Source organism: Geotrypetes seraphini, chromosome 2 (genome assembly GCF_902459505.1).
Source record: "Geotrypetes seraphini chromosome 2, aGeoSer1.1, whole genome shotgun sequence".
Classification (NCBI taxonomy): domain Eukaryota; kingdom Metazoa; phylum Chordata; class Amphibia; order Gymnophiona; family Dermophiidae; genus Geotrypetes; species Geotrypetes seraphini.
Window position 1 is genome coordinate 184,018,518 of NC_047085.1, and position 15,428 is coordinate 184,033,945.

At 42.6% G+C, this 15,428-nt stretch overlaps 1 protein-coding gene across 1 annotated transcript in view; it reads left to right on the plus strand.

Moving 5' to 3' along the window:
* Positions 1-15,428, plus strand: part of RIPOR2 (RHO family interacting cell polarization regulator 2) — a 183,813-nt gene that overhangs the window by 154,931 nt on the left and 13,454 nt on the right. Inside the window, exons 17-19 of the mRNA XM_033934958.1 lie at positions 5,629-5,790; positions 6,488-6,646; positions 9,526-9,725. Of these exons, the coding sequence (XP_033790849.1) occupies positions 5,629-5,790; positions 6,488-6,646; positions 9,526-9,725 (521 nt within the window). The remainder of the gene's footprint in view (positions 1-5,628; positions 5,791-6,487; positions 6,647-9,525; positions 9,726-15,428) is intronic.

Here is a 15,428-nt window from a genome sequence, read left to right on the forward strand (position 1 = left end):
AATTAGCTTCCACCATTATGCCCTCCTCCCCTTCCCCTCCAAGCTGTCACTCCCCTGATTTTGTTAATCCCTCTCCCACATCTGTTACAGAGGCCTGCTGTTGGCATTTACAGAATTGCTCTTCTGCTGACTTCCAGCAATGTGAGCTTCAGCCTTGTGGGAGCCGAACTCCCAGGCTGTTCTCAGTGTCGCTTGGGCACTGTGCACCTTAAACTCACTGAGAGCCACACAGTGCCATAAGAAAACAAATGACATGTTCTGGAAGCAGCACCAGCAACAAGCCTGTGGAGAAGCTGAGGGGGACAGTACATATTGGAAAGACAGAGTCAGGGATCCACGCTTACAGTCAATGGGAGCTGCCACTGGTTCCCGGGTCTTGCAACAAAGAACACTGCTCTAGACTGTGGCGGGCTGCAGCATGCCCCAGCTACAAAGAAAGTAGGATCTTATGACCCCCAAGGCAACATAAAAGTGCAAACTGGTATGAATAGGAGGCTGATTTGCAAGGATTACTGTAAATAAAGAAATCATAATCCAGACAAGCAGGTCAACGGTTCACCTAGAGCACTTAGAGAAAGGAGCCCAGCCTTGTCTGATGACTGCTTCCTGGCAGGATGCCATGCCTGCATCCATAACATGGCTGCCATGCTCAGCTGCACACAGAAATAGCAGGTGGCAACTTGTCAGTCAATGTAGGATTTGTTCATAAAAGAGAAAGAAGGGGTTTTTGTGTGTCGTGTATATATGCTCCTGAACTTAAGTCACTGAGAAAATAAATAATAAGATGATAAATGATACTGGGAAATTGATCATAAATCACTATAGATGAAGTAGTTTATGCTTTGAAATGCAAATCAGACCTGAAAGGTTAATGTTCTCCCATTTTCAACACATTTGTAAGAGGAGAAGTACAATTGAATTTCCTTATTTTTTAAATCTATTATACAAGAAACAAAGAAAAAAAAAAACCACTTCTTAGTAGAGATGAGCAGCTGGAAATTTTTTATTTTGTGTCGTTTCCCCAAGTCATTTATGGGAATTTTGAAGTTATAGGAGCAATGTTAAGAGTGCACCTTCTTTGAAAACAGAAACAGAGAAAAATGAAGACAGATAAACACCATATGGCTTATCTACTCTGACCAACCATGCCATCCATTATCCTCCCCTCTCTCTTAGAGATCCAACATATTTGTCCCAAGCTGTCTTGAATTCAGATACACTTTTCATCTCCACCACCTCCACCTGGGGGCCGTTCCAAGCATTCACCATCTTTTCCATGAAAAAGTATTTTCTGAGGTTACCTTTGAATCTATTCCCTTTCACCTTCAGCCTATGCCCCCTCATTCCAGAGTTTCCTTCTAATTGATACTCTACCTTATGCACATTTATGCCATGTAGGGATTTAAACATCTCTATCATATCTTCCCTCTCCCGCCTTTCCTCCAAAGTATACACATTGAAATCTTTAAGTCTGTCCCTATATGCTTTATGACAGACCACTGACCACTTTAGTAGCCATCCTTTGGACCGACTTCAAACTTTATATATTTTTTTGAAGATGTGGTCTCTAGGATTGTACACAATATTTTAAATGCGCACTATTATGAATAGAACCCCCCCCCCCCCATAAAAACGTTAAGTAGCTTTTCTGCTACCAGGAACGCCTCAGAAAACTGGGACTGTTCACCCTCGAAAAGAGAAGATTGAGAGGGAATTTGATAGAGACTTTTAAAATATTAAACGGATTTGACATAATAGACCAGGAAGAAGCATTACTGACATTTTCAGATGTGACATGGACAAGAGTTCATAGTCTGAAACTGTGTGGCAGCAGGTTCAGGACAAATGTCAGGAAGTTCTGTTTCACACAGCGAGTGATGAGCGCTTGGAATGCTCTCCCAGAGGAGCTTGTGGCGGAGACTAGTATTCAGGGTTTCAAGCGCAAGTTGGATGCACACCTTCTTGCAAATCATATCCAGGGATACGGGAAATCCGGGTCTCCAACAGGGAGCACCTAACTGGGCCTCCGCGTGTGCAGATCGCCGGACAAGATGGACCTAGGTCTGATCCGGTGAAGGTGTTTCTTATGTTCTTATGCTTGTTTTTGTTTATGACATAAGAATAGCCTTACTGGATCAGACCAATGGTCCATCAAGCCCGTAGCCCATTCTCATGGTGGCCAATCCAGGTCATCAGTATCTGGCCAAAAGCCAAGGAGTAGCAATATTCCATGCTACCGATCCAGAGCAAGCGGTGGTTTCCCTCATGTGTTTCTCAATAACAGGCTATGGACTTTTCCTCCAGGAAATTGTCATGCAATGATGTGGGATATGTCATTGACATTTCCCAATTCGTTGCAAATGACAGCCCATCCCTTAGGAGAGGTCATTAAATGAAATTTAAAAATCCAGTAAGCCTCATTTTCCTTTTTACAGCCTATAACAGAAATAGATATGGGTTATAATACATACAGTACTATATTTACTGTGCCATGTTTTGCTGAACTATGCTCGCTATGCTATGTCTCACCATACCATGTTTTGTCATATTATATTTTTACCATTCTTTGTAAAGTTTTTTTGCCATCTTTGTCAGACTTGCCCTAGGTACATTCGATAGATTGTGAGCCCGCCGGGATAGACAGGGAAAAATGCTTGAGTACCTGAATGAATACATGTAAACAATTCTGAGCTTCCCTGGGAAAATGGTATAGAAAATTGAATAAATAAATTGAATGAATATATAAATAAAACTAAAACAAAATAATATAGTTTATCAGTGAATATTAAATGGCAGAAAGAGTTTTTCAAATAATGTCTAAAAGATGTAGGGGCCAATATTCCACAACCTAGGCCCTCTTTTACTAAAAGAGGGGCTAGTGTCTGATTAGGTTTAACCAACCATTCGGAGAATTTATCTGGTTAAGAGGGAAAGTTACTAATGCACATTAATGGACTAATGCACATATAGTGGCCAAAAACATATGATAGTTGCCTTTAACACATGATTTTTTAGCATAATACACATCAGATAATAATGGCATGTAAACATACTAGTGCTTGCAACACAGCTCACTATGACAAATGAATAGCGCAGCTTCTGTTTAACTGAACTATTCATGGAAAGATAATGCCATCTTTGAGCCTGTGTTATCTTTCCTCCACAGGGCAAGGCATGATGCTTTTAAGGAGCTTCTTAACAAATCCGATAGTGAAAAAATGTACACCTTTTCCAATTTCCCAGTCTCCTTCAATATCCCCACCTACAGCCTTTAGTAAAACAGTGGGGAACAGAGACCATTTTGACCTGGATGTCCCCCAAATCCTATGCAAAATGGAATTTAAGACTATGCCCTTACTCATTTCAAAATGATGATCCAAATCAGGCATGTGTGTGTGATGCCTACAAAACACGTTTTTTTAAAGTGCCATCTATGCACAGAAATGACAAACACACACCTTACAAATATTTTCTCTCTCTCTATTCCATTCCTGCCTCCTATGTGGGTTCATGGACAACGGCGCGAAAGGCAAAGGCGCGCCCGGACAATTGAGCGCAGCGCGGAGGCGTGCGCTGCTCTAAATTACTGTTTTTAGGGCTCCGACGGGAGGCGTGGGGGGGACCCCCCCCCCCACTTTACTTAATAGACATCGCGCCGACGTTATGGGGGGCTGTAACCCTCCACATTTTACTGTAAACTTAACTTTTTCCCTAAAAACAGGGAAAAAGTGAAGTTTTCAGTAAAATGTGGGGGGTTACAACCCCCCAACCCCCCACAACGCCCCCACAATGCAGCGCGATGTATATTAAGTAAAGTGGGGGGCTCCCCCCCACGCCCCCCCCATCGGAGCCCTAAAAACAGTAATTTAGAGCGGCGCGCGCACCTCTGCGCTGCGCTCAATTGTCTGGGCGCGCCTTTGTCCCAGCGCGCTTTTGACCTGACACCCCTATGTGTCTTCCCCCCCGATATCTCTCCCCTCAACCTCTCCTCCCTTCCTGTAATATTCCCCTAAAACTCATCAAAGCATCCAGCATCCACTACGTAACTTCTCTGAAACGTAACCCTTATTCTTCTACCCATCTTTTAATCCCTCCTCACGACTCTATTATGTAACCAGCTCCTTAAATTGTAATTTTTCCTGGATATGTCCAGTCATCTTCTGATGTAATCCGCCTTGAACTGCAAGGTACAGGCGGAATATAAGTCAGTAATGTAATGTAATGTAAGTAAAAATACACACATTGAGAAAGGATGCCCCAACTGTCAGGCAGCTAAAAATCCATATACCTGGAGATTATCCTTGGTTTTTTTTTACCTGTGTAAAAGCCATAAGAATAGCCATAGTGGGTTTTATCAATGGTCCATCTAGCCCAGTGTCCTGTTTCCCAACAGTGGCCAATCCAGGACACAAGTACCTGGCAAAAGCCCAAGTAGTAGCAACATTCCATGTTACTGATCCCAGGGCAAGCGGTGGCTTCCCCATTGTCAGTCTCAGTAGTAAACTATGGACTTTGCCTCCAGGAACTTATCCAAACCTTTTTTAAACCCAGCTACTCTAATCACTGCCACCCTATCCTCTGGCAAGGAGTTCCAGAGCTTAGCTGTTCATTGAGTGAAAAAGTATTTCCTCCTGTTTGTTTTAAAGGTATTTTCACGTAACTTCATTGAGTGGCCCCTATTCTTTGTAAGTTTTGAAAGAGTAAAGAATCTATTCACTACTACCATTTCTACACTCAGGATTTTGTAGCCCTCAATCATATCCCCCCCCCCCCTCATCCATCTCTGTTCCAAGATAAAGAGCCCTAACCTCTTTAGCCTTTCCTCATATGAGAGGCGTTCTACCCCCTTTATAATTTTGGTCACTTTTCTTTGAACCTTTTCAAATTCCACTATATCTTTTTGAGATTCAACAACCAGAATTGAACTCAGTATCCAAGGTTCTCTTTAATAACTTACTCAAAGTGCTTTATATTTATATTTATTGGCAAGGCAATCAAATATCCAATAACAAGGCAATGATGTTACAAGACATCATCAATCCACAGAAGAAAGAACCTTTCTCTTATCATGCTGCCAAAGGCCTCAGCCAAACAAATTTGAATTGTAAGTTTTTTTTATTAAGAGTTTAATAACACAATGTAAAAGAGAAAACCACAAGAAAAAGCTATTAGGTACATTCACCACAGGTAAAGGTAAATGCCAGGCAAATAGATCATACATACAGCTTCTAGCCCCCCTCCCCCATCCCATTATACCCACTTCCCTTTGATCCTTCCCTCCCCACAGAATCAAGGCTCATTTATTCTTTATTAGCACACCAAATAAATAGCCATCCATCTTTTGCATGTACCACTCTAAATATGGCACTCCCTTTCCCCCACTAACTCCCTCCTCCCCCCCCCCCCCCATTACAGGGGCAGGCATCGCAATCCATCATGTACTCAATACACATTCTAATACCTTCATACTCTATCTCAGCCCCCCCCCCTTTTCTTCCCCCCTCCCCAGAAGCTTTCATTCATTCCAGCCTTCACAACATATTTAAGGGCAAACTCTGCACCCTAGCTGAAAGAGGCTAATGAAAGCAAGGTGACAAAAATTTTTTGTACTCTTTTTGTTTCTTCCAGCTATTCCTGGATTTCATAAGAAGCAGTCCCTCCTGTCCTTCTGGGCAAAATGCTCAGGACCAACAAGTGTGTATCATACCACCACAGATAAGATGATGAGACAACTTGATGCAAGTTTTGCAGAAATAATGAATGAGGAATGTCCAGGATTTGCAGAGAAAGGTACAAAACAGAAAAACGACAAAGGAATAACAGAGCAGGACTGAGCCCAATGGTGGATTTGTAAAGGTCGGACATTGAAAACCAATTTAACTGTTCCAAACATTTTCCTCAAGGATATATGAAATATAGGTTCTCCATCATCCAAATTAATAAGTTGTTAGTACTCTATAGTTAAACAAAACCATAAAATTAAAAAATATTAGGCAGCATTTTATTTATTTATTTTCATATTGATTTATTAACTGCTTTGATGAAGAGATTCACCCAAAGTGGTGTACAGCAGATTCAACTTGAAATAAAGTATGCAACTTTGTTAACAATATAACAATAGCAAAAAAACCAGATATAAGCATATCATTAATGAGGTGAACTCAGAGATGGCAATTTGAATCCTAATTATAGGACTAACATGAAACAGTATCAGAAATATAAACATTTAATAGCACTGTAACAGAAAACAATCCTGCAAATAGAAAAATGATACATCAGCAGAATCAGAATAATACCATATACAGCATGTAATTATGAGTATTGCTAACTCCATAAAACACAATTGAAACTTACATTCTTAATTTACCATTGTAACACTGAAAGACCTACATAAGCTTTTTTTCTTTTTTTTTTTTAACAAACTTTATTTATATGCTGTCAGTTAATGTCATGAACAAATCTGTCTCTGTTTTTCTGCCACATTCAGCATTTAGAACACTGGTGACCCAAATCTTAGACCAAGTAGATCCAGTCATCTGTCCAAGCCTTGCTTCAGAAGTCATTACTGTTTTCCAGTATTACAACTTTTTCACCAGTCAGAACGTCAGCGACCTCAGGAACTACATAGTGCACCTAGCCAAAGAAGGTAGTGCGTATAATTCTCATTTTTATTTGGTTCTGCAGTACAGGTATTGGGTGTCTTTTTGTGCAGTCCTGTGCTTGGGTATATCTCAGGGTTATTCAGTTATAAACATCTCTATGGATAAGCCCTACATGGAAGTTAAAGTACAAATATCCTAAATAGAAATTGCCAAATGTGACTATTTAAAACTAAAAGTATGGCACTTTTACCAACTATAGTAAATACTGAAGCTTCCTAAAATACTATTTTTTTAAAATGTTTTATATACAAAGATATAAACTATACATCACAAATGGTTAACAAGCCCCCCCCCCCCCACTACAAAAGCATGGGGAGAACAGGCTAACTAAAGCAACATATCATCAGATAAATATAGACATGTGATGTTCAGGAAAGGAAATTAAAAACAAACTGTAAACAAACAAAACCCCCAAATCCTTTTCACCTTTTGCCCCCATTTAACCAGCATAGCTGGAGCTTGGTATAATATAATGCTCAGCAAATCCCAGATATAAATCAATGCACCTAATTTCTCCACTCAAGATAAATATCCCAAACTTTGTGAAACGGTACCACTCTACCATATTTGTATGCAGTTAATTTGGTCATGAGACATATATAATCTAATTTGTGCAAGACCTTAAGTTCTCTATAACAGGAATCTCAATTTGCTTCCATGATTGGGCCAGTGTCAGCTTAGCAGCTACAAAGAGCGCTATAGCAAATTTATGAGCCTGAATTGGAACCCCAGGGGGGCTTACTATGCAATAGACACTAAAATGCTATTCTGATGGATAGAGCAACATCGCCCTCCCCTAGCTTGTAAAGGAATTCCTGTATCTGAAGGGCTCAGTCACCAGATGGCCAGCTCCACTCTTAACAGGAAGGTCTTTTATTTTGAATGTATTCATTAATATATCATGCAGGGGCAGTGGAACACCTTTATAGTTGGAAGGACCAAAAAGTCCAATCTCTGCTCTGCCCCTTCCCCCCAATTGTGTGGGGTCGAGCCTTGGCTCTGGTGACCCTCCCCATCCCACTGCCTCTCCAATGTCTTAAATGTGCATGCTGAAGGTTCCGGATTGTCTGGCTGCTAGAATGTTCCTAGAGCAAGAGTTCTCAACCCAGTCCTTGGAACACCCAGCCAGTCAGGTATTTCATAGGGTTACCATATGGTTCCAGGAAAAGGAGGACGGAAGCCATACTAGAAAGATTTAAGAGTTCCTTGAAAACTTTTCTCTTTAAGGATGCATTTGAAACTTAAATCTATTAGCCTTGTCTTATCTAAACAATTGATCAGTTAATCTTTCAATTTTCTCTATTTTCATGAGAAATTTTTTCTAGTCATATCTCCATCCCTTCATTTTTTTTCCTTTATTGTGAACTTTTCTTTATACCATTGTAGTTCTTCCCCCTCTTTCCCCTTGTTCCTGTTAGTTGTTGTGCAAAGATTGTCTTGTTTGTATTTTCCAACTGTTGCGAACCCCCCTATTTGTATTATTATGTGCAGCGCTTAGAAATTTTATAAGCGTTTTTATCAAATTTCAAATAAACTTGAAACTTGAGGACAGACTGAGACATCTGGGTTTTACTTCCATTGAAAGCAATGGACGTAAAACCTGGATGTCTCAATCCATCCTCCTTTTCCTGGAGCCATACGGTAATCCTAGGTTTTCAGGATACCCACGATGAATGTATATGAGGTAGATTTGCATACAGCAGGGGCAGTGCATGCAAGTTTATCTCATGCATATTAACTGTGGAGCCTTTATTTGGTTATTGAAGAAGTGCCAGTACTGGTGAATATAGTATACACAGAGCTGGTATGAATTTGACAATGGTATTCTAACGGTTCTAACGGTACAACTTCTTGGAGGTTAGGAGTGGCCTAATGGTAGAGCTGCTGCCTCAGCACCCTGAGGTTGTGGGATTGATCCCAGCACCAATGGTGTAGTAAGGGAAGTGCAGGAGTGCGGTCTGCCCTGGGCGCAGTCATCCTCCTTTCCACCCCCACCACCCCCGCTCCTGTCCGACCCCCCCCCCTACTGCGCATGTGCGCCTCTTCTCTTCCATTGAACCTCTTTAATTTTCCCTGCGCGAGAAGCATTACGAACTTGCTGCCTGCGTCGCTGTCACCTCTTTCTGACGTTATTTCTGGGCCCCCACACCTAGGAATTAACATCAGAGAGATAGCCAACATGATGCGGGCAGCAAGTTTGAAAGGTTGCTTGCACCTGGAAAATGAAAAAGATATGGGGGAAGGGAAGGAGGCACATGCACGGTAGGGGGGGAGGCAGGAAGGAGTGGGGGGCGGGGAGGAGGGGGACGGGGAGAGGCGCTACCACCCTGGACCCACTCACCCTCACTACGCCACTGCCTAGCACTGCTCTTTGTGACCCTGGGCAAGTCACTTAATCCTCCAATGCCCTAGGTACAAAATAAGTACCTCTATATACAGTATGTAAACTGCTTTGCATGTATAACCACACAAAGGCAGTATACAAGTCTCATCCCTTTTCCCTTAAACAGAGTTAAATGTCCAGGGTGTGTGAAAGGGTGCAAGACACTATTTGCAGTAGAATCTTCTTTTGTGCCCTTAGCCAGCCATTAAATAATAATACCAGCAACCTGAGTTGGCATGAGGGTGGTAGAGTAAAGAAGCCAAAGACAGAAGACCCAAACCTAGACCAGCTTCAAGAAAATTTGACAGCTTTAACTGGAAATCTTCTGTCCTCTTGCCCTATCCAGATTATCAGCAATATCCCTGACGGTTATAACTTTCTGTGATCCTTCCTATATCTCAGACTTTTCCTACCTGCTTATTAAGAAATCAGGGATAAATATTGACCTGGCTTTGTTACTTTTATTCTTTGCCAACTTAGCCTCGCTGCTTCAGATTCTTCAGTCTTCAAAAGATAACAGCTTGCTCCAAGATATGAGGGACAGAGCAGCCTGTGACCTGTCTCCTCAGCCAGAGATCCTCAGGGCTTTGGCCTTACTTCTCAGTGAAGGTGACAGTGAGGCCAGCCAGGCTGAGAAACTCCTCTTGTCAAATGCAGGAAATAGCCTCTTCAGAAAGAAGGTGAGTGACAATCTAAAAAGTGCAGCAAGAAAGAATAAGAGAAATATGAGCCCTTCAGTTGCTTCTGTATAGGGAAAAATATTGAATCTGGCACTCCATCAGAACATAAGAACATAAGAACATAAGCAGTGCCTCTGCCGGGTCAGACCAGAGGTCCATCCCGCCCAGCAGTCCGCCCCCGCAGCGGCCCAACCTGCCTTAATCACCAGAAGGGGCCCCCTAGGTTTCTCATCGAAGTCCTATCTTCCCATCAATGTCCTAACCCTCCGGCCTTGCACCTGCACGACCTGGTGAGCTGTCTATACTTATGCAACACCCCAGCACCTCCCTCAGTACCCCACGATCCCCTTTTCCCTCAGGAATCTGTCCAATCCCTGTTTGAATCCCTGTACTGTACTCTGCCGGATCACTTCCTCCGGGAGCGCATTCCATTTGTCCACGACCCTTTGGGTGAAGAAAAACTTCCTTGCATTTGATTTGAACCTATCTCCCTTCAGTTTCTCTGAGTGCCCCCTCGTACCTGTCGTCCCTTTTAGTCTGAAGAACCTGTCCCTGTCCACCCTCTCTATGCCCCTAAGTATTTTGAAGGTCTCTATCATATCCCCCCTGAGCCTCCTCTTTTCCAGAGAGAAGAGCCCCAGTTTATCCAGCCTCTCAGCATATGGGAAATTTTCCAGCCCTCTTACCAGTTTCGTTGCCCTCCTTTGGACTCTCTCAAGAACTGCCATGTCCTTCTTGAGGTGCGGCGACCAATATTGAACGCAGAACGCAGAACAGGAAAATTAAAATTCATGTATACAACTTTCTGTGCACTCTCGAGGCTGCAAAGCTAAGAAAAAGTTTATTGGGTTATACACTTCTTATTTACAGACTCTTTCAACTAGGGTACGCTCCATCTTTCTGCCAACCCTGGATCTGTAAGGTCCCTAATGGTAAGCGTTTGGACAGTAGTATTTCATGTATTGTGATTTCCTGCGATTCCAGTTATTCCCGGGGGAGGGAAATGTGGGTCGGGAGCAGCTAACTGCGTACTGTTACTTCTAAAAAGTCATTGTATTGATTAAGTTTCTGTAATTAGCATGATTTCAGATGATGCAATGTTCATGTGTCTTTTTGCTGTTTGGTTTGATTTTGCATTAATAATAATAAAGATATTTCTCCATATTATCCTTGTATACCACTACCTGGTTTGCTACATCTACAGTAAGTGAGTGCAAATGAAGGGTAATTGTATAGATGGGTGCTCACATAAACAAGCCACTTATGCATGTAAGTCACTTATGCAAAGATAAGCTATGCCTGCTTTTCACTCCTTTAGAGATATTTGTATTAGAACTTTGAAATGTTTGCTATCTAAAGGGGTTTTTTTGGCCGATGATAGAAGCATGGGGAAGAGCCGATGAGAATGCCCAGCTTTCTCTCATAGCTCCAGTGCAAAGGTGTGCCCCGTGGCTTCTGAGGCCTTTTTTCCTCTTTTAAAAAAGTTCTTTCAGTGGATTCACTGGCATTTGTGGTGAGGGAAACAATTGGCATAGTACCCAGCATGTGATTAACTGGAGTTTCTTTGAGATTTATAGATTTATTTTTATTCTAGTTAATCCATTTTTTGATTTTGTAATGTATAAAATACTGGCATTTTCATGGATTAGTGTACACGTATGCACATAGGGCTAGAATTCAGGGATCTCAAAGTCCCTCCTTGAGGGCCGTAATCCAGTCGGTTTTTCAGGATTTCCCCAATGAATATGCATTGAAAGCAGTGCATGCACATAGATGTCATGCATATTCATTGGGGAAATCCTAAAAACCCGACGGGATTGCAGCCCTCAAGAAGGGACTTTGAGACCCCTGGTAGATGTTGCTCATCAGTTTAAAAGAAAGTGGGATTCGCTATGTAAAATCTAGAATATCTATTTTCTCAATTGCCGGTAAAAATCTCTGAAATTCAATTCCAGGTATAACGAGATTATGCAAAGATTGTGGGCTCCTTTTACAAAAGCGCGCTAGCGGTTTTAGCGCGCTTAGTGCGTGCGCTAGCCACTACCGCCTCCTTTTAAGCAGGCAGTAATTTTTCGGTTCGCTTTAGCACGCGCTAATCTTGTGCGTGCGCTAAAAACGCTAGCGCACCTTAGTAAAAGGAGCCCTGTTTGTCTTTCAAGAAATTGTTAAACACATTTGTTTGTGGACGCCTTTCTCTAACTCTGTGGGTTGTTTTTTGGGTTTTTAAAAAAAATTTATTTATAAGTTTTCAAATATACAATTCAAGATCAAACTTGTACAGAAAGCGATTTATAGCAAAGAAGATAAAAAGAAATAATAAAAACCATTCCAAAAAGTAAATATTAGCTTAAATCAGCTCAAGTCCACAATAAGCTCCATGATGTAATGTAAACGGAATAATTGAAGAAACCTAACATAAGAAGCATGATGCTAAATTAATTGAAATACAGGTGTCTAATACATTCTATAGCCCTCATTTCTTCAGACGGGATAAAGAGAGAAAAGCCGTCAGCTGGAAAGGTTCAAAGAAAACATATTTTTGAGAATTATACTGAATTATACACTTGCAAGGGTGACAGAGATAGAAAGTCACCCCAAGAGCTATAACTCCAGGTTTTAATAGAAGAAATTATTTTCTTCGTCTTGGTGTGTGTCTTGCCAAGTCAGGAAACATTTGTATCTTGAAGCCCAAGAATTCTTTTTCTTTATTCTTCAAAAGAAAAATCTCAAAAGCCAGTTTTTGTCCAGTGTAAGGGCTAATGTCACTACCAACGTTGCAGAGATAGCTGTTTCCTTATCTGATAGCTCATGTAGAGCTGATACATTTATTGGTCCTTGACTTTTTTCCTGTTGCTGGTTCTGGTGTTTGTTTGGCAAGTAATAAACCTGCATAAATGGAGGTAATGAATCCTGGGGCACTTCCAAAATTTCTATCAGATAACGTCTCAGCATTTCTCAAGGAGTTGCTGTTACAATTCTAGGAAAATTAATCAGTCTAAGGTTATTGAGAAATTTTCAAAATTATCTTTCATTAGTTTCTCTTGTATTTGTTTACAAGATTTTAATTCATTTTGAATAACTTGCAAAGCAGTCTTAGAGTCACCAATATCCTGTTTTGAATAATTTATATTTCTTGCTCTTTTATTTTCCTATCCATCTGGATATGCTGGGTATTCACAGTTTTAACTAAATTGGCAACCAGATCCCACAAAGCGTCCAAAGTGACTTCTTGGGGTTTTACAATAGTAGAACATTGTATGTCTGTTTGTGTAAAGTTCTGCTCACCAGCCGGTAGCTCTTCCCCTCGTCCAATCTCCTGGGCAGGTCCAAACCCCGATATTGCAGTATCCTCCTCCATGTTCAGGCTCCCTTGGAAAACCTGGGGGCCTGAATCGGCATTCACCATACCATTCCCGGAAGCCTCCGGGGGAAATCGCGTCCCAACTTCCGGTGGCTTCTCAACTAGAGAGTTGCGTGGGGACAGAAATCCCACCCATCCCCACCCGTCCCCACGAGGAATCCCTCCGTCCCCACCTGTACCTGCGAGGAATCCCCTCCATCCCCACCCGTCCCCGCGAGGAATCCCCTCCGTCCCCGCCTGTCCCTATAAACTTCAGAAATAGTTATTCATTTAATTATTCTACTGAATTAAAGGCTCTGGTAGAGACCCATTTACAAATAAGCAAAGAGACTTTATTAATTTGGAAATGTTAATTGGGAAGAATACATACTTTGTAAATGGGTTTCTACCAGAGCCTCTAATGTAAATATAAAATATAAATACTCAGCTGATGAGAACCCCCAAGCTGTCAGCTGAGGACTTCCTGTGCAGTTGGCCGGGGGTCCCTTTTGCCAAGCTTGGCAGGCAGCAGTAGCATCCCTGAGTCACAGATGCTGGCACCTCAGTGGCTTATGGATGCTGCCAGTGACTGCTGTGCTTGGTGGAGGGGAGTTCTGGCCATCTCTAGAGGAGGTCCTCTGCTGGCGGTGCTTGGGGATCCCCACCAGTCACAGCAAGGGTCAGCAAGTACTTCAACACTGTAGAAATAAAACCAGAAATGCATTTCCTTTTCTTTTGAACACAATACAAAGACATCTGCTATATACATTTTCCAAAATTAACATATTTTAGTCAATAAATTCCATTTTTTACCTTTGTTGTCTGGAGACTTATTTTCCATAAAGTTGGGTCCAGTTTCTTTTTTCCGCTTTCCCATCTTCTGTAAATTCTTCTGTTGCTGTCCATTGGTTCCTCCTACCATGATCCAGCATTTATCCCTTTCTCATCTTTCGTGCCTGCCCACCAGTCCCATGCCCAACATTTCTCCTTCTATCACCCCTCTCCAGCACCATACCACATCTCTCCCTCCATTCCCTTCACTACTATGTCCAACATTCCTCCCTCTTGCATCCATTTCTATCTGTCCCACTTTCCACCACAATATTTCTCCCTCTCATCTGTACCTCACTCCCTCCCTATGACCAAAAATTCTCCTTTCTTCCATTCCCGTGTACACAACCATCTCTTTCCCTCCCTTTCTCTCTCCCAAGTTCATGCCTTCTGTGTCCAAAAACACATTCCTTCCCCCACCTCAGCATCTCTTTCTCTCCCTTCCTCTCTCCCAAGTTCATGCCTTCTGTGTCCAAAAATGCATTCCTTCCCCCACCTCAGCATCTCTTTCCCTCCCTTCCTCCATCCTCTTTCCCAAGTTCATGCCTTATGTCCAAAAACGCACTCCCTCCCCCACCTCAGCATCTCTTTCCCTCCCTTCCTCCATCCTCTTTCCCAAGTTCATGCCTTATGTCCAAAAACGCACTCCCTCCCCCCTTTTGTGTTCCGCCTCCCAGCCCTCATCTGCAAGCAAATTACCAGCAAAATGGAGCTCGAGCCGCGAGGCTCATCTTCTATTTCCTGCCTGCACTGCCCTAGCACACATAGCCGACCGGAAGTCTTTCCCGATGTCAGCGCTGATGTCGGAGGGAGGGAGGGCTTTGCTTAAGCTCTCCCTCCAACATCAGCACTAACATCGGGGAAGACTTCCGGTCGGCTGTGTGCTGCAGCAGGGCAGGTAGGAAAAAGAAGACGAGCCTCGCGGCTCGAGATGCATCGAACCCCGTAGGATCCCTGCAACCTTAGGAGGCATCCCCACGGGATCCCCGTGACCCTAGGGGGCGTCCCCATGGGATCCCTGTGGGTCCCACGGGATTCCCATCGTCCCCGTTCTCATGCAGCTCTCTATTCTCAGCCCCCGGGGAACTGGTGGCTCGAGGATGTGAGGGAGATGCTCTTATGTCGGGACTCAAAGTAGTCTCAAAGCCCCGTAGAGATGCCTCTATTCCGTTCCCCTGGAGTGTCTCAAGTGGAGGTATCACCGACAATACTGAGACACCCTGCATTCGCCTCAGCAATTCCTCGATATTGCCGAGGGTTGCTGTTCCAGATCGCCACGAGGCTCCAGCGGCGCTCTTACCCCTCCTCTTCAGCATATCGAGGTATTTATTCCCATAAAATAGCACCTAAAAGGAGCATTAGAGGAAAAACTTCCAGAGGCGATCATTCAACTAAATGCAACAGTGGGGAAATTTTGTGGGAGGGTGGACTGAATTATATATTGCATTTTACAGTGTTTGTTTGTGTTTGAAATTGTGGATGTAAATGTTTTTGTACATTGCTTAGATTTAAATGATTCATCAAATTTTTAA